The sequence below is a fragment of the Bombyx mandarina genome, chromosome 15 (assembly GCF_030267445.1).
Source record: "Bombyx mandarina strain Sakado chromosome 15, ASM3026744v2".
In the NCBI taxonomy this organism is placed as follows: Eukaryota; Metazoa; Arthropoda; class Insecta; order Lepidoptera; family Bombycidae; genus Bombyx; species Bombyx mandarina.
In genome coordinates, this window is record NC_143221.1 from 1,789,011 (window position 1) to 1,814,119 (window position 25,109).

Here is a 25,109-nt window from a genome sequence, read left to right on the forward strand (position 1 = left end):
TAGCAAGAGCAGTGCTTCCCAGAATCTACCACCACATCAGAACTGCGACCCACTAAAAAGATTATACTACCTGGGCTTAGTCTGTGGATTTATCCAGACGCTGCTTATGGAATCCCGAGCGGGATCGTCTACTTTTCTTTCGCACTCTTTAACCCAAGCCGGTTAGAGCATGATAAAACCATTAAGCTTCCGGCAGTTCTCAACATACATTACAATTTTAAAACACGGATCACAAAGTGCTTTGCTTTAAGTATTTTTTTTTGCACATAGCTACTGTAATTCTAGGGTATTATCTGTAAAGTGATTCAGCAAGTCTCGGATTTGACCTAAAGGTTGTTAATACCAGGTCATAAAATCCTAAAAAAAGAAGCAAGTCTCCGAAATTTTGTCGGAGCGGCACAGATTATATGTACATCTTTAGTGTCACAAAAATTATACCTACCTATGTTATAAAAGATTACAAATAAACTTCGATGATAAAATGTTCTCAATGTTGTTGTAAATATAATACATTGTGAGAAATAAAAGAAAATAGTACATACCTATTACTTACTTACCGTCACCATTGAAACAAATTATCATGTACGCTATGTTACGAAAACGATAATGTAAATCTGACATGTTAGTTAAAATTTAGCGTTATTATAGAAAAACAAAATATAGACCTGTTTTAAAAATAACTCTAATTATCCTAGAGTCCCAATAGTGAAATATCGTTTGATAATACGCAAAAGAAACTTGTAAGTGGAGACTTGTGCTGGTTCATGTGTTCTCAAACCTTGGTAAGTTTATTATTTGTTATTCACCGCTAGACAAGTTAATTGATCAAACGGGGTCATTGATCGCACTATCAGCCTCATTACAAAACATCTTAAATCACTTTAATGTTTATATCAAGATCGGAGAATCCTAATTAATGTTTAATTGATAAAGGCACTGCAATGCACACTCATCCACTGAGTTTTTTTTTTTCACATGTAGAATGTAGATTGTGGAACAGTGCCAAGTCGGTCAGCGCACGGCTCGTACGTCTGTATTGTCATCTGGGACTTGGAAATACCCAAGTTTATTATTAATACAACCAATTCACAAGGAAAGTTAGCTATAGTGTAGATTCATTGTGTGAGTGAACATCTGATTCAAATCGTATTCTATTGTGTATTCTTGTAATTGAAATTCTGTGAGGATACAAGTTTGTGTTTTGTTTCATCTGAAGTGTTAGATATTAATAACTACTATCTTTATGTAAGTATTGGTGGAGCTAATCATTAAGATATGATTTATACCTAGGTAAATTTATTTTATTGTGTTTTCTTGTAATTGAAATTCTGTGAGGATATAAATTTGTGTTTTGTTTCATCTGAAGGGTTAGATATTAATAACTACTATCTTTATGTAAGTATTGGTGGAGCTAATCATTAAGATATGATTTATATTACCTAGGTATATTTATTTTAATAAAATCTGATAAAGTTACATAGTGTTTTTGATCATGGCTGGTCTTATGAATGAACTACTGGCAGTTTATTTATATTTCATTCACTGTTTATAGGGCCAATACTTAGTATGCCTTGGATTTAGTAAAATGTGCTAGTTGCAATGTTAGAAATTGACATTGGACATACAATTTAAATTGAATGTTAATGTAAATTTTATTGAATATGTGACTTGTTCATTGTGTTAATGATAACCTTAATCATACTAAAAGAATAAATAGAATTCCAAAACATTACTGAAGAATACTAATTATCATTAAATAAATAAATAAACACTAGTCAATATTCTTATTTTTAGGTAATCTCCACATAAATTGGTGAAGCTTATCACTAAAGTTTGTTATCAAATGTGCTTTAACCAATAAAATATCTAATATAGATAAGGCAAAAACAGAAAAAATCATTTATCATGAAAGCTGAGTTACTCATCAATGAACTTGGAGCTAAGAACACAGTAACAAGTTAGTGACTCATTGTTTGTCAAATCTATGTTTTGTTAAATTTGAATAAAAAAATTTATATTGATTCACAGAATACATTAAAGCTTAAATGTCTTATTAAAAATAATGTTCTTTTGATGATTAAAAAAATATGCCTGAATATGCCTATCGTTTCACATTTGGAAAATCAGAATATCTCTATTTCTGTAAAAAATGCAGAAAATTTGTTAAGAAACAGCTAAGAACACCGTAACAAGTTAGTGACTCAATGTTTGTCAAATCTATCTTTTGTTAAATTTAAATAAAAAAATCTTATATTCATTCACAGAATACATCAAAGCTTAAATGTCTTATTAAAAATAATGTTCTTCTGCTGATTAGAAAAATATGCCTGAAGATGCCTATCGTTCCACATTTGAAAAATCAGAATATCTTTATTTCTGTAAAAAATGCAGAAAATTTGTTAATTACTCATGCAAAAGCCAAAAATTTTAAGGTATAATATTACTTTACGTTCTGTATCTTAGTAGCAGTCTTTGTGACATCAAAACCATTGTCCAAAGGCTTGAGAGATAACAATTGAAATATTCAGAATAATTTGAATTTTTTTAATCATTACTTACTCCCGTCCAAAAAATCTCATTGCCATTGTCAGAAATAGCTATCTTAAAACTTAATGAAATTACAATTTACTTTATTTTGGTTATAAAAATATTCAAGAAGTGGCTAAATATAGGAGCTTATGGAGAAGATCTTTGCCCTTAGACTCACACATATTAAAACTATAACTGCAAGTGTCTACAATAGTAGTTGTTCACCCTGTTTTTTCCAACTCCTAAAACCGTCACTAGAGAGCGCTGTAATACGCAAATCCGTTGTCATGATACCCTTGTCATAAGTGACACTGTATCCTAGATTATTGATTTTTTACTTTAATATACAAGTTTTTCTAATCCAAGTTTATTTTAATAATCATCCCTCGGAAAGTCGAACATGGTCCTTCGAGCCGGATAAGAAAACAACTAATGATAAACAACAATTTTAAGTGCAAAGAATGTTACAAACCGTAATTAAAAATCAAAACTATTTCGTTGCTAAGTACTAGTGAATGTGAAGAATGGGCCCGGACAGTTATATTAAAAAACCGATATTCAAAATAAGATATTTAAGGCAAAGATTAATTTCAAAAAGTCACCTGCGTCTAGAATAACAAGGGAATATATCGAAACGAGATTGCAATTATTGGAACAACACTGGTTAGTTTGAAGAAAATCACCAGAATGTTATATTGGGATGCGAAAATAACGAATATAGCTATTAAACAAAAGGTACAATAACAAACGTTACATCGCGAACAGCATTCTGGCCAGGCTGGTGGGCCAAAGGGCTTTATCTTCAGAGTCATCCAACGGTGTTAAACAAATACTCGATACGACAAATGATTGCTTGCACGCTTTATCTAACCTTGGTATACCTGTATCGACATGGGACATCCTGATTATATATCTCATCACAATAAAATTGGATAATGAATCCCAGAAACAATGGGAACAAAAACTAAGCGAACAGGCTGATCGATGGCCTACACTAAGCGAGTTCCAATCATTCCTGGAATCAAGATATCGAGCACTCGAGTTTTTAGAACCAAACCAAAGAAGAGAGTTTAGAGGCAAAGATGCAGCGGATAAACCGAAGGTGTTCAGCGTGACGACGTCTGTATCCTGCCCATTCTGTTCGGGACATCACTTGCTTTATCAATGCAAGAAATTTGTACAAGAAGCCATCGGGAATCGCCGGGACTTCATCCAGAAGAGAAAACTGTGTTTCAATTGCTTCGGAGCTAACCATTCGGTAACACAGTGCAAACGACGCACGGCTTGTCGGTGCTGTGGCCAACGTCATCACTCGCTGCTGCACCAGGAAGGCGGCACTCACAATTCGACCCTGGCGGGTCCTAGTCAGCCCACTAATCAACAGCGGGAGCCAGCACAAGAACCGCAGGCAGCGGATCACGTGGAGCGTGTTGTCAGCCATTTTTCTAACAGTGAAATGAGATCAAGTAGTCAAGTAATGTTAGCTAGCGCATTAGTTTATGTATCCAACAAGGGTATGTATCACACACTTAGGGCATTGTTGGATCAGGGCTCTCAAGCCTCGTTTATTAGTGAACACGCAGTTCAACTTTTGCAGCTTTGAAGGTTGCCAGTTCTAAGTACCATATCTGGTTTAGGAGGAGAAAAATCTAGTATTTCAGTAAAACATATGGTTCAATTTAAAGTACAGTCCACATATAACTCTTTTAGCTATCCCGTTCAAGCCTATGTTTTAAACTGCCTAACATCCACTCTTCCTTCACAGAAAATTCAATTACAGGATTGGCCGGAATTGTTGCAATTGCAGATGGCTGATCCAGGATATGGTACACCAAGCAATATAGATCTTCTACTGGGCGCTGATGTGTATGGTCAGGTTTTGTCAGAAGGCATATTGAGAAATCCACCTGGAACCTTGACAGCTCAAAATACACAGCTGGGATGGATCCTGTCGGGACGAGTTTAAGTTAGTGGGGATACTCCTTACATTATTAGCGCACATACCCATGACAACTCAATCAATGATTTGCTGCGTCAGTTCTGGGAGATTGAAACTGACTAGCATCATCCACTTTTATCCAAGGAAGAAGAATCCTGTGAAAGATACTTTGAATCCACTACAACTAGGGACAGTTTGGGTCGTTATGTTGTAGGTCTTCCTTTTCGCGACAACAATCCACTTGCTCAAGAAGAAACTTGAAAATAATCCATTCTTGAAGCAAGAATAATCCAAGGTAATAAATGTAGCCACCTGGCTATGAATCATATAGAAGTAATTAATGACAAACAAGAAGCTGCTAAGCCAGGATGCGTTTATCTACCTCATCATGCAGTTGGTTGTTCGCGAGGACAAAAGTACAACGAAGGTCGGCGTTGTTTTCGACGCTTCGTGTAAGGGTACCAGCGGCAAGTCATTGAACAATGATTTATTGGTAGGTCCAAGGCTTCAACCAGAGTTACGACACATAATTATGAAATGGCGTACTTATCCTATATGTTTCGCAGCGGACATAGTTAAGATGTATCGAATGGTCAAGGTCGTACCAGAAGCACACTGATCCAGATAATGTCACAAGGGTACTATCAAATGTAAGAAATCTAAAATTGTAAGACCAGTCTCCAAACTTTGCATTTTGCCTATCGCTTTTAAACATTACTTACCTGAATAACTGTAGATATTTCATGCAATGTATGTAACTTAAATGTATCTTTGGATGCATCAGCTATTAAGTATTTTGTTATTGTTTAGTTGTAAGTAAGTACGAACTGTTTAAAAGCAACCCTTGACTGAACTTTGTCGTTATTATGGTTTCTTTAATGTGTAAGTTTATATTTAGTTCATGTTGAGCAGTTCTTTATTGATTACTATTAGGTTAAGATGTTACGGTTTCATGGAGATGTTAATTGTACATGTAAAATTTGATGGCCTCATTGTTGGCTATGAACTTTTGTAGTTCATGGTGGGCGGAATGTTCACCCTGTTTTTTCCAACTCCTAAAACCGTCACTAGAGAGCGCTGTAATACGCAAATCCGTTGTCATGATACCCTTGTCATAAGTGACACTGTATCCTAGATTATTGATTTTTTACTTTAATATACAAGTTTTTCTAATCCAAGTTTATTTTAATAATCATCCCTCGGAAAGTCGAACAGTAGTAGCTGCTGTTTTTAATTACAATAAATACAAACTAATTAATTAGTATAAAAATCTATATTATTCTCATACATAATTTGTCAAAACATCACAATTCATTTCTGCACTGAATATTGTTTTACTTTCAAATTTCACACAAAAAAACACAATTCAGAGCACATAAATTAGGAATTAGGAATAAAACAGATAATGTTGACCAGATATAAATTTTATTGATTTAATAAAAATACACTGGTTCTACATAATATGTAATATACATATTCTAAAACATAATCCTGGGTTTTTGATGTTAACAAATGTGTATAAGATTTCTCTTACAACAAAGACTGTTTTAATATAATTATTTAAGTAACCTTCACTTTGAAATCATTGTAATAAACAATGTAAAAGTAATATGGGAAACAGAAACTTGAATGAAAATTGAATAATGGTAATTAAGGCTGATTATCTATTGTCTTTTTTAAGCCCAGGGTTTGTTTTTTCATATATTATGCTTTTGATATTAAGCCTTGATATTTACTAAATCCATATTCTATGGTATAATTAGAAGAGAATACTACTATTTCTTCTTTCTTTTCTATTATATTTTCTTTGGTTTTTACTAGTCTTAAAATTAAAACTACTTTTACTCTGTAATCTTATATTTTTTATTGTCATTATATTAGACATTTCTAATACTTTGCAGTTGTCGTAGATACAGATGACTGATATAGTCAGTAAAAAGGAAACTATTTGAACCATAAAAAATATAATGGCAATAAAAAATGTGAGATCAAACCGTAAAATTAGTTTTACTTCTTTCAATGGATTTGTGTTCATGTTTCGTTACCACTATACTTATGTAGTAGATCTGTTGGATGTTAACTGCTAGGGATTTTTAGTGGACTGATATTACAGCTCAATTGGTTGTGTTTGGTGACCATAGTTCATAGACATCGACAATTAGGAGCGCTAACAAGTCTCTTCTTGTGTGACTTCTATGACTGTCTAAAGCATTTATAAGAACGTGTCAAGTACAAAGCTTTTTTTAAATAGTTTTTACAAGGCTTACAATGTACTGTAGGATAATATAGGATAAGATAGGAATGTACAATGTAGGACTGTACATACAATGGTATGTTGTGATTGCATTGGAGAGGACACTATCATACTCATAACATGACTACATTAGAATGTTCATTTCTGACCCTTGCCTTTGAGAAACTTTCGGAATTGACTCTTAACAATTGTAAATTATGCACTGATCCATCAGCACTTGAGAAATCTTTTAAGTTATTCTTGGAAAGGTCACAAGGTGGTGGTGGGCTTTAATGGTGGTGGGGCGTCATTTCAATGGTAGGAGGACATTGACCTGTTTGTTTTTGTCGCGAAATAGTGTAATTTGAATGGTAGGAGAATAGGTACCACTAACTTGTATATTTTTATCGCGAAATCTTGCAGTTTGAAGGCTGTTCCAATATTATACAACCCAATTTCGACCTCATGTCTCAGGGTGGGGGCCTCATTAACTTTGTGATGTCTTGTGTGATGAGCTCGCTCACTCATCTAATGTCATAACAATAATAATGGTATTATTGACGTACTACCGTATATAATGTTACGTTCAATGAATACTGTTGAGAGTTCATTGACGTCCAAATCCTTGATAACTGACGTGTGGCCACATTTTTGTTATTCCCTAGCCTCGTTCCACACAATGTTTTCATAAACAATACGCAGCTGTGCCCCCGTGTTTACAAACTATCAGTATGCATTTAAGCACATCGAATAGGACATTATTGGAGTTTCTGAAAGATGTAACACGTATCGTGGTGTGTCGTCTGTGCGTCCCTTGGAGCAGTTCGTATGTTTGGGGCCGGGTTTTTTAAGTGAAACATCTTTAGGCGCTTTGAGAGTAAAATTTAACTCGCGAAAGATTCGTTACGACGTGAGAGAATAGATACAATTTATGGAGAGCGAGAGTGAGAAAATAGACGCGTTACGCAAATCACTCGACCGTGGCGAGGGAAAGAACAAAGCGAGCTAGGTCGTTTCTCTTATACACAGCATTCCCAAGCACAAGAGAAATTTGATTTAAGGATTAGAAATGAAGAAGAAAACCACAATACTACATACCGCAAAAGAAGTTTAACTTCTTTCACGTTCACCAAGTTGCACACGCACCATTTATTTTAATGCATTACATTGGCACGCTAGCAGGGTCAACTGGTATTGAATAGTTACCGCAGACCTGGTATTTTCGGGATTTAAACATAAATTTAGTCTCATCAATATTATATTACACAATGGTATCTTAGCCTTGAGGCGGTTTGAAGGTCAGCGTCTGACAAAAGCAATTTACTTAAATCTTGTTATAAAATAGTTTAAACAAAGTTCCTTTGTATAACAACTACACTTTTTTCTTTTAAAGCTTTTGAAGGTACGACCCTTTTAATCCCAATTGTTCTCGTTGGACATCTAGTCTAGAGCAAGTCATTCTATTGCATTCGAGAAAGACCGTGAGAGTTAATTGATTCTATCAAACGATTCGTGCCAAAAACTATATCCCTGAAGCCGAACGCCATTATTGAAGACACGCATCATTATTGGATCAACACTGCCGACATAGTACAAAAAATACATGTTAAAATGTAGTAATGCACCTATATAAATATATTATAACAGGAAATATTGTTCAAATTTGAGATATAAAATGGCGCGGCACATTCTGTATCAGTGGTATTTATAAATTGTAACATTCGATTTGAGATCAGACGGGCATTCCGTACCAGTGGTATCTATAAGTTTTAACATCAGATAATTTATATTTCTAGGTGCTGACAAAGACTGAATTAGTTTTAGAAGAGTGCGAGAAATCAAGACTGACAGATATGATGATGACATAATGTCTAAAGTACTGAGCGCCCTCGGTGGCGCTTTACCCGACGAGAGGCCGGTTCTATCTCTTCAGATCGTGGAGACAGTTGCCAAGTGCCCCGCCGGGTACTGGCCGGTCAGTCGGACTTACGACGAAGACTCCGACGCTGGACTACAGAGACAGAATGGACTGTTCGGGAAAAAGTCGAGTCACTACATCTGCCTCTCCAAGTCTGAGGGTGAGTAAACTAAAAATAGAGATGTGCCATTCGGCTTTTTTTTATTGCATAGATGAGCGGACGACCTCACAGCCCACCTGGTGTTAAGTGGTTACCGGAGTCTATAGACGTAACGTAAATGCCGCCACCCACTTTGAGATATGAGTTCTAAGGTCTCAGTATAGTTACAACAGCTGCCCAACCCTTCAAACCGAAACGCATTACTGCTTCACGGCAGAAATAGGTAGGGTGGTGGTGCCTACCCGTGCGGACTCACAAGAGGTCCTACCACCAGTAAAATCGTCATCATGGTCCTACAAAACGAGAAATGCAATTTTCCCAAAATAGGTAGTATTCAGGGGTAAAGCTTTAGACATTTCTCCTTGTTCATTACTTTGGTCACATTACACTTAATGTTAACAAACGTGCACATTTTTTTTTTCTTTTTCTCAACAAGTAGTTGGAATGAAAACTTTTGTCACATCAACGGTTCACACAACTAATTCAATGTTATCTGATTTTAATTCATAAATATAATACATGACATAACAATAGAATTCGGTGTGTCTGTTGAAAAAAAATAACAATAAAGTGAATAACTGAGGAGGGCGTAATAGAACATAAATTAGGTATTTTTTATTATTATTCTATTTTTTGTTTTTTACTGTACGTCTCTGGAACTTCGTGTAATTTTCACAGGTGAACAGAGATTAATTTAAAGCATAAATATTTCATACTAATCGGATGTTGAAATAAAATCATCTACAAGAATTTTAGAACTAGTCTTTATACTGTTAGATTTTAAATAGTAAACAATATTATTAATAAGAAATTAATTAAGCCCATTTGTTTCGTTTCCGCGCTTAAATCATTAAACCGATTTCAAAAAAATTCGATATGGAAATAATTTGAACCACGGGAAGAATATAAGTTGCCTTTCATAGCACTGCTAAGCATGTGACACGCAATGCAATGTGATGGGAGTTATGTAATGCGAATGACGTGAGTGGGATGAAAGTCAGTAAGTACATATAGTGAATAATATCATATCTTAAATCGCGCTCAACGAAACTCCGTTTTAAATTAAATTGCTAATTAGTCTTATTCAAGACTAGCGACCCGCCCTCGCTTCGCTTCGGAAACATTAAATTTTATTATTGACAGCTGATTCCTGCGATGTGACCCGCGGTTACTGTAGTACCGCCGGTGACGCCGGGGGGCGAAGCTAGTCTTAAAAAATAGCCTAAGTTACTCCTTATATCATCAGCTACCTATCAGTGAAAGTCTTGTCAAAATCGGTCCAGCCGTTCCAGAGTTTAGCCGGAACAAACAGACAGACAGACAGACAAAAACTGTAAAAAATGCTATTTTGGTGTATGTACCGTACACATGAGTCGTCTATTATCAAAGGTGGCAATCTGTGCATTTGGACAAAAAAAAATTATTGATATGTCAATACAGATTGATTTGAATATAATCGTCTCCTTCAAAGAATACGGTTCAAAACCTGCATTAAATAAAGGTTAATACTTAACCTGTTATTTATCTAAGATGTCGTTCAGAAGAGTTTTGTGACTGCCAATGGAATACAAAGTCAATAATTCGTTTTTCTGATTTACCAATAATTGTCCAAAAGTCACATTGCCGGCTTTGATAATAGTCAGTCGACTCATATATCCATATGTATGTAGTAAAAACCGGTTATTTCAATATTACAAACAGACACTCCAATTTTATTTATATGTATAGACTAGCTGACCCGGCAGACTTCATAGTGCCTCGAATCGATAAATAAAAGACCTAACGAAAGGAATCCGTCCGACGGGGGGGACACATCAAAGGAAAAACAAAATTGTTATTTTTATTTAATTCCAAGCATTTTCATATTTATCTACCTTTGAAACCTTCTCTGGACTTCCACAAATAATTCAAGACCAAAATTAGCCAAATCGGTCCAGCCGTTATCAAGTTTTAGCGAGACTAACGAACAGCAAATGATTTATATATATACAGATAGATTAATTAGCTTAGCGCGTCCAAATTCATAAATTTGAGTTCGGAATATGATCGCAATGCGTACGACTCGGTCAGTCATCATAAACACTTTGGCCACTCAAAATTTATATGTTTTCTATCGCTCTCGTGACTCAGCTATGCCTTAATTGGGTCGGTCAAATACAAGGCCAAAAACCGCAGAGGAAATAATTATTTACATTGCTGATTTATTTGGGAACCAAACAATACAATATATCCATTTAATATGTTAAATTCTTGAGCGCGATCCGTCGATAGATCGACTCTTTATTTATGCGTTTATAGTGCGGAGCGTCGGAATACCGACCATAGCACAGTTTGATTATAGATTATTAGGTATCGACCTGTACATGAACGTGTCTTAGCGCGCGCATGTTTAATCTTTTTATTAAGTTAATAATATTTATAAAAAACCGTAGACAGCGGCTTGGCTCTGCTCCTGGCATTGCTGACGTCCATGAGTGACGGTAACCTCTCACCATCAGGTGGGCTGTGTGCTCGTCTGCCTACACAGGCAATTAAAACAAAACATTATTATTTTGCTACGTGCAGTTTTTTTTTTTATAAGGTACTTTTTCATCAATCCTTTAGCAATTTCTGTAAAATATGTGATAATAAGCACTAATAGGGTTAACTGCAAAAAGTAAATAACTTTTCAGTTCAGTATTAACAAATGAGTGGACAGAAAATGTAAATAAAAAAAAACTTACAAATCATGTCTATAAATTATGTTAAAGTATTCCAAAACTTATATTTTGGTGTCCGGGGCCTCGATGCATGTTTTCTTATGATTCTCTTATGTTTTTTTAACATTATAGAGGAAAAGTGCTAACATAAGGAAAGTTTAATATCGAAAGATTAAAAAACAACAAGTTCTGATTGAAAAAAAATGACACACCATCCACATGTTTTCGCGTGTAAATTAAGCATTTCGTCATTGAAGTCTTAGAGGATGACGATCGGCAAATAGAGTCAGCGCGATAGTAAAGTGCTAATGAATAATGTGAAACTACATGTATGTACGTGTACCCACTGTGTATTATTCAGCGAATTTATTTTCTGTGTGGAAAGCTTATTGCAATCTTCACGAATCGACCCTCAGATTCGATATTATCAATTGACTTGAACCGAAATTTCTCTGAATCTTTCTGCCATCAAGCAAGACGACTTGAAATTTTATTAATCTTATTAGCGTCTTATGTATATTCGTAAAGAATTTGGAAAAACAATCAAAGATTCATCGCAATAATTTCCTGTAAATTTTGTATTAATCGGTATATCGTAATAGCTTTTTTAAGGGTCGGTAGATCGTAAAGTGAGACCCTGTTTCCTATTATACATTACCCTGATTATATCTGTCGCGAAGCAGTAATACGTTCAGATTTCATAATTGACTTAGACCTCATGTCTGGGCTGGATGGGTGGCGTTAACGTTGTGATCTTCAACAAGAGGCATTGTGGCTTAATTGCTCCACAATAAAGGATTTTAAAATCGAGCCTCAAGAGGTTCTCAAACGAGAAAATCCTTGCGCACCAGTCAGAGTCATTAATCATCAAACCAATAAAACGATTCGTTAGATCTTTAGTTTCTCCCTAAAACAATTAGTAATCATTTTTCCAAATCCGGGCGCCGCCAACGCAAACTCATACTTGATTGAAAGTAATACAGTTCAAAACGTTTATTTTTATTTATTTTATTTTTATTGCATAGTTGTGTGGACGATTTCACAGCCCACCTGGTGTTAAGTGGTTAACGGAGTCCATAGACATCTTCAACGAAAATGTCGCCACCCACCTTGAGATATGAGTTCTAAGGTCTCAGTATAGTTACAACGGCTGCCTCTTCAAACTTAAAAGCATTACTGCTTCACGGCAGAAATAGGCAGGGTGGTGGTACCTACCCGCGCGGACTCACAAGAGATCGTACCACCAGTTTTAAAGTTACGAAATAAAATTTGTTTTCCACTTTGGTTCACTGCCCTTGCATTGGTTACAATATCCAAGTCGTATCTAGACGTTTACGAACGATTATATAAATGCTCTGTGAAGTGGAACGGTTTGAATTAGTGAGTGACTGCACAGTACGCCTACACTTGAACACAGTACAATACCCGCTGCTAGCTAATATAAGGTGTGACAGTATAACATCGGGGATCGGTAATAATAAAGGTCAAATATTAGTCAACCAATATTTTAGTATTTTATTTTAGCGTGTCATAGACAACTAAAACTAATTTAAAGGTTTAGTCTCGCATCTTTTCAGTTAATATTTTGTTATTTCTTACGTTTTACGCGATTTTCGAAGATTATGCATATGCATTGCGTGCGATTGGTAATAAATAAAAGTAATGCTGATTATATACATAGGAACTATGTCAATCGAATTCTGCTCTTTTATTTTCGTACCTATTCTAGTGACCTCATAGGGGTCATTAGTATGACTAGCTTCACCGACCAAGTATGTTAGCTCATGGGGCTCTAATCTGTTGCTAACACTAGCTCTAGCAAGAGCTGTGCTACGCAGAACCTACCACCGGATCGGAAACGCGGCCCACTGAGAAGATCCGGCGAGAAAGTCAGTGGGCAGTGTTTATGGGTTAGGTTACTCGCCGAACCCTTTGGCGCCAGCGACGGGTTAGATGTATTTTTAATTCTTACTGGTGGTAGGACCTCTTGAGTCCGCACGGGTAGGTACCACCGCCCTGCCTATTTTTGCCGTGAAGCAGTAATGCGTTTCGGTTTGAAGGGCGGGGCAGCCGTTGTAATTATACCGAGACCTTAGAACTTATATCTCAAGGTGGGTAGCGCATTTACGTTGTAGATGTCTATGGACTCTAGTAACCACTTAATACCAGGGGGGCTGTGAGCTCGTCCACCCATTTAAGCAATAAAAATAAAAATGATAATCATTTCATTTTATAGATGATGTTGAAAGTTGGTCATCACTCCTCCCGCTACCGTCAGTGACGCACTCCCATTTCCTTTACGAAGTGGCTCATCTTTTAATTAACGGAGGCAGTGACCCGGGCTCCGTCTAACAGAATGCATTCCTTAATAATGAAACAGTTGGGCATTGTGTGTTCTGATAAATGTGTCGGTGCACCGATCTATGTAACAATATGTAAATGGGTCAAAACGATGGTGATTACGATAAATGAAAGAAGTTTGAAGTCGTCCGTGCCTAGCTGCCTCGTGACGCGTGATGCGACTGCCAAGATTCTAATTTAAGTGGCTTTTATCAATTTTTCTAAATAAATATTTACTTAAGGTCTGTTTGCAAATGACTAAACCAATAGAGGAAATAAGATTTTTTGCTATTTATGAACGGAATGAGTCACGACCTACTTAATATTGGGTGGTTAGCATAGCCCCAGACGCTATAATGTCATCGTCCCCGGTCACCGTTCTCGTCGAACCCGTCGCTTGCGACGAAGGGCTCGACGAGTAAATTAACTCTCAGACACAGCCCACTGAGTTTCTCGCCGGATCTTCTCAGTGGGTCGCGTTTCCGATCCGGTGGTAGATTCTGCGAAGCACGGCTCTTGCTAGGGTTCGTGTTAGCAACATCGTCAGGTTTGAGCCCCGTGAGCTCACCTACTAAAGTTAGGGTTACGCTGACATAGCCGCTAGGGCTATCAGCTTAGGTAGGAAAAAAAAAAAAAAGTCATCGTTGTCACAACTCACTGTGAGTTTCTCGTCGGATCTTCTCAGTGGGTAGCCACTCCGGTGGTAGATTCTGCGAAACAGTGCTCTCACTAGGGCTAGTGTCAACGAATTCTCTCAGGTTGAAGCTGTGAGCTCACCTATCCGTCCGCGTGATGTCCGTTAGGCTACCAGCGAATATGTAGGGGGAAAAGTCACCGTTGGTTTGCGATTACAAGGTCCCAATCTCGGTATTGCATTTTTTTTTCCTACCTAAGCTGATAGACTTGAGAAGCTATTTCAGCGTAACCTTAACTAGTAGGTGAGCTCACGGGGCTCAAACCGGAGTGATGCTAACACTGACCCTAGCAAGAGCAGTGCTTCGCAGAATCTACCACCGGATCCGAAACGCGACCCACTGAGAAGATCCGCCGAGAAACTCTGTTGGCTGTGTCTATGGGGGTATTGCATTACGGTTCCCATTCAAACCGATCGCATAATTATGGGAAATGCGGGAATAATACTGTGATAACTCCCGCTACCCAACAATCCGATCAATCTTTTTTTTTGTTGCTTTGCTAGGTAGACTAGCTCGCGGCCCACCTGCTGTTAAGTAGTTACCGGAGCCCACAGATATCTACAGCGTAAATGCCGCCACCCACCTTGAGACATGAATTGTAAGGTCTCACTTTTAACAGTACAACGGCTGCCCCGCCCTTCAAACCGGAACGCATTACTGCTTCACGGCAGAAATAGGCAGGGTGGTGGTGCCTATCTGTGCGGACTCACAAGATGTCCTACCACCTGTAAAATCTCATCAATACCTTTCACGGTACTTACAATAAGACATAGCGTCGTGCCATTCCAGGCAGACTTTAAAGACGAACCTTAGTAATGATCGCGTGCTAAATTTTGGGTCACATTCATGCAAATTTTGATGTGCGCGTTATTAAACACGAAATGGCCGACACTAAAAATACGGCTAGTCTTGCAAGCTGTTATTATATCTGTAGTGAAGGTCATATTCTCGTTGTAACTCGAATGATCGTAACGGGGTCACGTTCCACATCAAATCACCGCTTCTGTTTGCTCAGAGATAAGCACTGATACAAGTGGATTTACGACGTGTCCCTCAAGCGAGATCATACCCCAGTGGCTTGTTAGTAATAAGATTTTCTAAGGCATCATGTACGAACATGATGCCTACATAAATATGTAGAATAGGGATTGCAGCGCATAAAATAAAACTTCCACTGTTCTAAAATCTTCTGTTATTATAATAAAAAAATGTCTAACACCTGTTTTACGCCAAAACCGTCTTCGCCATCTTTCTATTCTCTGTCATTCTCTTTTCCCTTTCTTTCCGTTTTCTTTCACTCAAATCTTAAGGTTCCGTTCCACACTCTTTTTTTCATACGTTCCATTCTTACTAACTCTACAAATATATATGGTTATTTTTTAGTAGTCATCGCGATCTAAAGGATAAGACATTATCATCGTATCAACTAGCAATAATCGCACCTCTGATTAACCGCATTGTCTCGAAAGTGGGTGGCGGCATTTGCGTTGTTGATTGATGTCTATGGGCTCCGTTGACCACTTTACACCGAGTGGGCCGGGCGAACGTCCACCGATTATAACAATAAAAAAAATCTAGAGTGAAGGAGTAAAACCTAAATTTGAGACAGTTAAATATGGTATTTTTGTTTAACCTAAACAAATAAACGCGATAGTACGATATATCTACCCGTTTTATTAAATGTTGTGATATATTTGTTTCTCTCTGTACACATCATCACACTGTCGTACAAAAATTCCGAAAATCATCTACAACTGAGTCCAATTGATATTAACCTCTTAGACCAGACTTCTAGCATCACCAGTATTTCTAGACACTTCAACAACGCTATTATTCTATAGGCGAATTGATATTAACCTATAGACCAGACTTCTAGCACACCAGTATTTCTAGACACTTCAACAAAGTTATTCTCCTGTAGGCAAATTGATATTAACCTATAGACCAGACTTCTAGCATCGCCAGTATTTCTAGACACTTCAACAAAGTTATTCTCCTGTAGGCGAATTGATATTAACCTCTAGATCAAACTTCTAGGATCACCAGTATTTCTAGAAACTCCAACAATGGTATGTCCCATAGGCGTACCGGGGTACGTGATGGACGGGATGGCCGTGATCGGCGACGGAGAGCTGATCCCGGCCGGGTACAGCGTGGCGGGTCGAGCCGGGAAGCGCCGTCTGTGCACGCGCGTGTCGCGTCACACCGCCTCCGCCACCTCACTCGTCACTGACGTCATCGTCTGCTCGAAGATGAGGACCGCACCGCAGGGCTTCATTCTGGCCGGGTCAGTACTTCCAGTGATTCCATTACTCAGACTGGACTAGATACAAAATATCCAGTTCTCTGTCTCTATACGGCATCCGTGGAGTCCGACAGCCCACAGAGTTTCTCGCCAATCTGCATTTCCGATCCGGTGGTAAATTCTGCGAAGCATTGCTCTTGCTAGGGTCAGTGTTAGCAACTTCCCCAGGTTTGAGCCCCGTGAGCTCACCTACTCGTCCGGTAACGCTGATATAGCCTCTCAAGGCTATCGGCATAGATAGAAAAAAAAAACAGAAGAAAAAAAAGCGAAGTCCGATAGTGATAACGAGGGGTGAAAGGTTTTGACGAAAGGAAACGTCCAACTGTGGATATTAATAGCAAAATTAGCAAATAAAACGGAACTTTAATTACAAAGATAAATGTCACGTAACAAGCGAAAAGTCGCTTAAACCAGATAGCCTTTGACCCCTCGATAAGATCCTCAAAGCTTGAACAATCAAAAAAGTTAATAACATTCTTTCGCAGTGCGATAAGCGGTAAAATGGTGTGTTACAAAGTGAGCGGGGGCAGCGCGGACACGTCGCCGACGCATGCGCACAACGAGTACGAGAACGTCGTCACCAACCTCACGCCCGAAGCCAACAGGAGGTGAGCACGGACGCGTTGCGGTGACCAACTGCTTTAGCAGCGCTGGTTGCCTTAAACACGTCATTACGCACCCTCCCGATCTACTAACGGTGCTTTTAGGTACCACAAGCATCGGTCACAGTCCTCGTCGAACCCGTTGCTTGAGACGAAGGGCTCGACGAGTAAATTAACCCACAGACACAGCCTACTGAGTTTCTCGCCGGATCTTCTCAGTGGGCCGCGTTTCCGATCCGGTGGTAGATTCTGCGAAGCACTGTTCTTGCTAGGACCAGTGTTTGCAACACTCCCGGTTTGACCCCCGTGAGCTCACCTACTCGTCAAGCAGAAACTGAAATAGTCTCTCAAGTCTATCAGCTTAGGTAGGAAAAAAAAAGCGCTGCGATTTCAAACTCGATGAAACGATAAAGCGACACTAAAAAGAGACAGACATACATCTACAGGATTTAGCCTGTGAGGAAATTTGATGGAATACTTTTGAAGGTTTCATTTTTATCGCGTGTGATCTGCACACGTACACTGGTGGTCGTATAATTAGGAACACTACCAACGGTTCTTGACATTTTGTTATGATACTTCACCGCAATCGTTTTTATTTAGAAATTAAACAATAAATAGGATAAGAATATGTTCAACGATTTATCATTTATTAGAAAAACAATATAAATCCCAGTACACAAGTGCAGATTCAATATTACATTATGGAAAAAAAACATTTAAATCAGTTTTAAGGTATGAACAATATATTTCATTTTGAACATTTGGAACAAAATAAAATTCATATTAAATTTTAAATTGCCGCCAAAGTAATAGGAAAAGCCAAGAAAGAAATGTTATTCTCCAATTTCAAAAAAAGAACGTGCCGAGGTTCCTTTTTTTAAATGTATCTAATTAAGCGTCCAAGCGGCCAGTAACAGAAAATAAACTCCTACATCTGTAAGACTTATTTTGTAATTAAAAGTAAAATATTATGTTTTATATTTTATGCATTTAATGAGTTTATTATTTGAGTGAAGTTACACTTTTTTTATTCATAAGAAGTGTTTCTAATTATATAACCACCACTGTATATCTTGACGAGGATGTTATGCCTGTAAATAACTCTATTATAATCTATAAGGAAAACTGAATCCAACAGTTTAGTTTTTGAATATACGATACTTCCTAGAAACCTCAATTTTATTGTATAAAGTACTTTCAACGCGGAACGCTTGACTACTTCTTGGCAGAGATAGGCAGGATTCTGGTACCGGGTGCTGTTTTACTGGTTTGCTTCGGCGGTCTGCAGTAGTAGCCTTTTCAAAGTATACCAAACCTATCTTCCAGATTGCGAGCAGTACCCGAACGACCTCCTAAGCTTCCCACTCTCATCACGGATCTGAACAACTTGAACATAACCCAGTCGCCCGCTTCGTATCCCAAAATCAACGGTCTCGTGACGGACCACGACTACGAGGCCTTGAATCCTTCGTATAATATCAAGCCGAGCAGGCCCGCGCCCCGGCCTCCGTCCTCGAAGTCCCCGGTCCCCGAAGCGAAGTCCCCTCAGCCGGTCGCGAGGAAGAAAGGCCCCGCCCCCCTACCCGGGCCGAGGAACACGATATACCAGACCCTGGGAGGATATAACGGCATGGAAGGAGTGCCGTTCGTGTTGAACTCCAAGCTGCGAGGGCTGCCTAGTGATTCGCTGGTAAGGAACGAAAGGAAAATGTTTCTAAATGTCGGTAAAGAACACTAAATAGCCTTTCACACCTCGATATATACATACTACATTTAATGGTGGTAGGACCTTGTGAGTTCGCATGGGTAGGTACCACCACCCTGTCTGTTTCTGCCGTAAAGCAGTAATGCGTTACGGTTTAAAGGGTGGAGCAGCCGTTGTAACTATACTGAGACCTTAGAACTTATATCTCAAGGTGGGTGGCGCATTTACATTATAGATGTCTATGAGCTCCAGTAACCACTTAACATCAGGTGTGCTGTGAGCTCGTCCACCAATCTAAGAAAAAAAAACATATTTATAATAACATAATGATAATAAAATAATAACATAAACATATATTACATTATTACATTTATAATAACATAAACAACATATTTATAATAATATATATAACAATGTGTCTAAATGTCGGTAAAGAACACTAAATAGCCCCTAAATTCACCCCTCGATACATACATATAATATTTATATATATAATATTTTTTTAAGGGTTTTTCGACCTAGTAACTAAGACCTTTAGGTCAAGTCTGATTTTCATTTTAATGAAAAAATTTTATATGAAAAAAAGTGATGGGACTTAACGCTAGTTGATCATATCAGTCGCCCGCAATTCTCTTCCCTTAACGCAAATCGCTTGATCTTTGCTGGTTTGCGCACCGGTTGCTCTTCAACGAAATGAAATTGATTAATATGAAACATGACATGAAATGAAATGAAAACGAAATGAAATGGAATGAGATGAGATGATATGGGATGAAATATAATCTCAGTAAAATGGCAGTCATTTATTGAGACTTATACATATATACATACATATTTCGTTACAGACTCAATTCCCGGTAATAAAGAAACGAACGCGCTTCGAGCTCGACCGTGATTATTCGTACAACTTCGCAATCGAACGACAGACGTGAGACGAAACCGTCTCGACTCTATCCACGTAAACGTAAGGTGTATATTTGAATGTACCGATATCGATACTGTTACTTTTTAGCATTAAACCGAAGTGAAATTTTGTAATAACATTTATTTTTCATTTGTTATTTATAGGACGCTTCAAATTCAAGTGAGAAAAACATTGTGCCATCTGCGAATTCTAAGGATGTCAGTTTCACATAATAATAATAATATGAAATAATTATATACTCCACGGGCCTGCGGCCACATACAACTTTTCGCTTGAAACTTTATCCAGGAAAATTAAAAATTTTCACTATCACACAAACAGTAAGAAATTCAAAACGATGTACATATTAACAAAAAAGTAATATTTTCTTCGGCTTTTACTAGTCGAAAAAATTATTATAAACAAACATAATTAAAAACGTACAATATATTTTTTAAATATTCGTAAGGAGGTAAGGAGCACCATCTTTACGGGACTAGTTGAAAAAGGTGGACACTTTAGCAAGTTATTGTTGGAAGAGTCACCGAAATAGCGCTGGTGTAGGAAGTGGAAGTGATATGAATATAGCAGTTTTAAACAGAGCCAAGTGTGGTATGTAGTTTATGGTGTTGTTTTTAAAATCTTACCGCTTGCTACTGTGGCGCCACCTTAATTGGCCCACTTTTAGTGAACACTTTTTAATACACTAAGATAGTGCTTACCACTAGCCTCCATACAAGAAACAAAATGCAAGACGCAAACGTAAAAGTAATTCGAACATACAGCCTAGAGTTTGTCTTTGAACTAAGTCGCAGAAAAATTGAAAAAAAAAACTCCTGTATGTACATTATACTATTTTTGAGTTCATAATAATATCAAATTGTCACATTATACTGATAAACACTAATAGTTTAGAAATTTACTGTAAATTCTGTAATTTAAAAACCGAGACTTAGAACTCATGTCTTGAATGTAGGCGGTGGCATTCACGTTGTTGATGTCTACGGGCTCCGGTGACCACTTAACACCAGGGGGCCCCGAGTTCGTCTATCCATTATTAGAACATTTAGTTACCACCAGGATATGTTTTAAGAGTAGACTTATCAGAACTCCATGGCTGAAACTACGAAACAACTAGATAGAGAACACTGTCGAAGTTTGGAGCGTAGCAGATAAATAAAAATAATGAATTGTCTAGGTGATTAAGAAAGACTGTTTGGAAACGACAATTATGTGATTAATGTGTAATATCATTAATATAAAAACAATTGACATGGCAAAATGAATTAAATTATTCTTTAGTGTTGCCAGAAAAAAACTTTTTTTTTTAACTTTTTTCTAGTAGGAATATAACAAAAAAATTTAATTTATTTATCAACAAATTCATATTTCTTGTACAGATTCTACGGTTCTCAATACGAAATATTTATTGTATGATCATAGATAATTTTGAATAAAAACCCTTTGCCTTGGCCGTTTCGATCAGTACTCGTTACATTACTTTGTAACAATAATAAAAAAAACTATTTATCGTAATGTCGTAATATGTTAAATTATTTTTCTTTACAAACAGTAATTAATTCTCCTAATGTCAAACAACACAAGAATTAGGAGGATAATTAAAGAAAAAAAAGTTTTAAAATAGAGAGCACGTTTTTCACTGTATTTATATGTATGTACTGAAACAAAATAGAAACGAAAATAGATCGATATAAAATACAAACATATCTCTTTGTATTATTATATACGAAAGTTTCAAACGCTTTACCATGGCTGTTCTTGACGAATTACTAAACGCTGTTAATTATTATAATCAAAATAGGACAGCTCGGGGATATCCACAATTCAAACATTACAACGCATTTTCCTCAGAAATAAAACCAACGCATCAATAATTGTTTTAAAAATATCTCTGTCCTTCTCATTTTAACCCACATAATTAATTAATTATATTTTTTTAATTGTTGTGATTTTTTTTAACTGTCTCTATTTAGTTTAAATTTTCAATTATAGATATATTATTACGTAAAAAAGCGATCAATTAATAATTCTTATTGTATGTCAAATTCGTGCAATACAAGACCTCAATGCTGTATTGGTATTTGAGTCCTATAACGTTTCATTTAGATTTTATTTTCGAAATTTATCTAATATATTTAACATTTTAAAATTATAACTAGACTTCTTAAAAGTTCAATTCATGTAGTTTAATTTATGAAAATAATTTTTAGTTTTAGCTGTGACACGTTTACATTTATTTTGTACAAAAATATATTTAGTGGAGTCATTTTTTTTGTGGAAGATGATGTGTCCTGTACGCCATGCAAGATGTCCCAGTTAATAAAGGAGTCTTGGGTCGTCCTGGCTAGAAGACATTTAATTGGATTTACGAGAATACATAATTTTCACAAAACAAAACCGCATCTAATTAGATAATTTATATTTGAATAGTGATTTTTAGTGTTTCATGTACTGTAAAAGCTCCTTAATCGCGGGGTGTATGTTCCGAATATAGAAACCATGAATATGTTATGGTTATTTACATAGTATATGTAACTAGCCTAGCTGACAAAATAAAAACATACTTTAGATCTAGTTGTAATAAGGTCTATTTTACTTTTTTATTAGTTCATTTGACGATGCGTTTACGAAGATTCTTCGGTTGAATACGTACATATTGGTATCCTTTTTATCAATGTGTATGTATCGATTCGATCTGCGAATAGAGAAATCTCTAGCCGCGAATAGGGGTCGAATTTTTTTTTAATTCGTATTTTAAAAACGCGAATAAAGGAAGTGCGAATATGGAGTTTTTACTGTATTAAAAACATTTTGTGCCAATTACATTCGAAGCTGTAACGTTATAGTCGATTAGTGAACTTTTTCCTAGTCAAAATAAAACTAGTGTATTAGTGAAACTTGAAACATTGTTCCCTAAATAAAAATAACTAGGCCCAGTAATCCTTAACATGTAATCGTAATTACATTTAATGAGAACGGAATTAATTTAATCTCGTTTCTAAAGTTTAGTAATAGTTTACAATGAAAAATAGATTTTGCTCAAAAAAATTGGTCACGATTTTTTATATTCAACATTTACTTCTTCTGAACGTCTCTGCGTTGTGTATAGGCCCGCAGCGAAAGAACAAAAGAAAGATATTGTAATAAAATATTAGATTTTAATAGAAATTCAATGTATTCGTATACTAAATAGATAGATTTTTACTAAAAGCATAAATATGAGTGTAGCATTTTTGTTTTTACATTTAATTTATTAAGTGACATTTATACACGTATGATGGCTATTAAATATAAAAATTATATTTAAAACTTATATTTTAAAGAATACATGTCATCATGTCCCAATTAATTTCGGTTCCTCTATAAATGAGATGTGCGTCACACATTCAGTATGACGCTTGTTAGCACTTAATTTTAATCTGGAATGTCTTGGCCGGTTTTCGGAAACTATATAATGATAATGTGCGTATGTAATTTAATGAAAAAAAAAAACATTTTGTTGTGTCATTTTAAATTAAAACAGCATAATTATAAATAAGAAATGTTCAAAGTATCCTACTCCGTAATGCCAAGCAAGGAACACTCATGTACACTAATATCCAATAGATAGCGAAATGAAATTATATGTCTCAAGTTTAAATAACATTATTTAATTAATGAAATTCATGTGTTAATTTCAGGGTTTGTAGACCATTCATATTCTTAATTTTCAATATCACGTTTTTTTTAATAACTTACACAGTTCAGTTCACATTTGAAAATTTATTCCTCATGAAATTATTTTACAAAAAAAAACGTTTATTTAAATTACTTTTTATAATATTGTTGCAATTTGTGTGATGTATGTAATATGTAATTTAACGGGTCGACCAATTAGAGTAGCATAACCTGGCTGATTTAATTAACTTGTTTCATAGCACACCTGGTCGCATGACATTCGTCCCAACTATGTGGTTTGAATTGTAGGAATTATTTATTAATTATTAACATTATTTATTGCGTTAGTTTTTTTTTCCTCAATAATTTCGACAAAACGAACAAAAGGTCACAATAGACTAAGTTTGATTATTCTACTATATAAACAACGTTATGTGCCTCAATTTATCTGAAAAGCGATAATCCGGTGAATCTTGATGTTTCTGAGATGTAGTTTTAGCATTCTTTAGATTATTCATAGTTATTTAATTGTATTTTTATAGTATATTATGTATGCCGCCCATAAATGTTCGTTGCACTATCGTCAATTTTTGTACATATCTGTTTCTTTAGATTTTATATAGCGATTCCATACGAATAAAACTACAGTAAAACTAAAATATCGCATTATCATAGGTTGGCTTAAAATATAGAATACCTTTCATCGGTTTTGTGAGGAAGCATGTTTTCCTAATTCCTTTAGCGTATTTACCAAAATAAAATTTATTACAAATGAGATTATGCAAGTATTATTATGACTGAAGTTTTATTAATTTATTTCTAAATCCATCTTTATAAAATTTGTTCAAAGACATCTTTTAATTTACTATGTAATGTTCAAATTAATGAAAGAGTAATATTTTATTTTAATTAATTTCCTTTCTTAAGTATTATTCGCGATCTTCTTTTTATTTATGTATAAGGGAGTTCACCTTACTAAGAAACGAAATACAAAATTGTATTGTGATTTTGTAAAGCTCCTATGATGTACATAGTGATATCCAAATTCGATTAGAATTTTAGTAAGCTTTTTACACCAAACTATAATTGTTTCAAATTCCAACTGAGAATAAAATAAATTATTGACTGATTAAATTTTCCAGAGTTTCATTTCAATATGTTTGTTTTATGAATGGTATAAGTAATATATACTTTAAGATCTGGTTAACTTTGTTAATTTCTTTAATCATGATCCAAGTTTTTAGGTTAAAGAAGTTCATTGTTGTTTTCTGTACTCACATAATTAAAAATATTAGAACCTGTATTTTTGTTATTAAAATGTTTTGGCCAATTCGAGATTACATTGGACACAAACGAGTAACGTTTTGAAACATTACTTTATCAGAGTATAGAATTGATT

The 25,109-nt window shown here is 36.0% G+C and overlaps 1 protein-coding gene across 4 annotated transcripts; it reads left to right on the plus strand.

The window, feature by feature from the left end:
- Window positions 1-378: 378 nt before the first annotated feature.
- Mvb12 (multivesicular body subunit 12-like Mvb12) lies at window positions 379-24,844 on the plus strand. 4 transcript variants are annotated; one of them, XM_028173863.2, is made up of 7 exons: window positions 379-782; window positions 8,498-8,779; window positions 16,596-16,800; window positions 17,304-17,426; window positions 18,750-19,113; window positions 19,974-20,097; window positions 20,197-24,844. In XM_028173863.2, exons 2-6 carry the CDS (start codon window positions 8,569-8,571, stop codon window positions 20,058-20,060), a joined length of 990 nt encoding a protein of 329 aa, XP_028029664.1. In that variant the 5' UTR covers window positions 379-782; window positions 8,498-8,568; the 3' UTR covers window positions 20,061-20,097; window positions 20,197-24,844. The 4 variants fall into 4 exon arrangements, with proteins under 4 accessions (XP_028029664.1, XP_028029663.1, XP_089589262.1 ...); XM_028173862.2 differs by lacking the exon at window positions 379-782 and adding an exon at window positions 865-1,245; XM_089733136.1 differs by lacking the exon at window positions 379-782 and adding an exon at window positions 1,285-1,395.
- The last annotated feature ends 265 nt before the right edge of the window (window positions 24,845-25,109 follow it).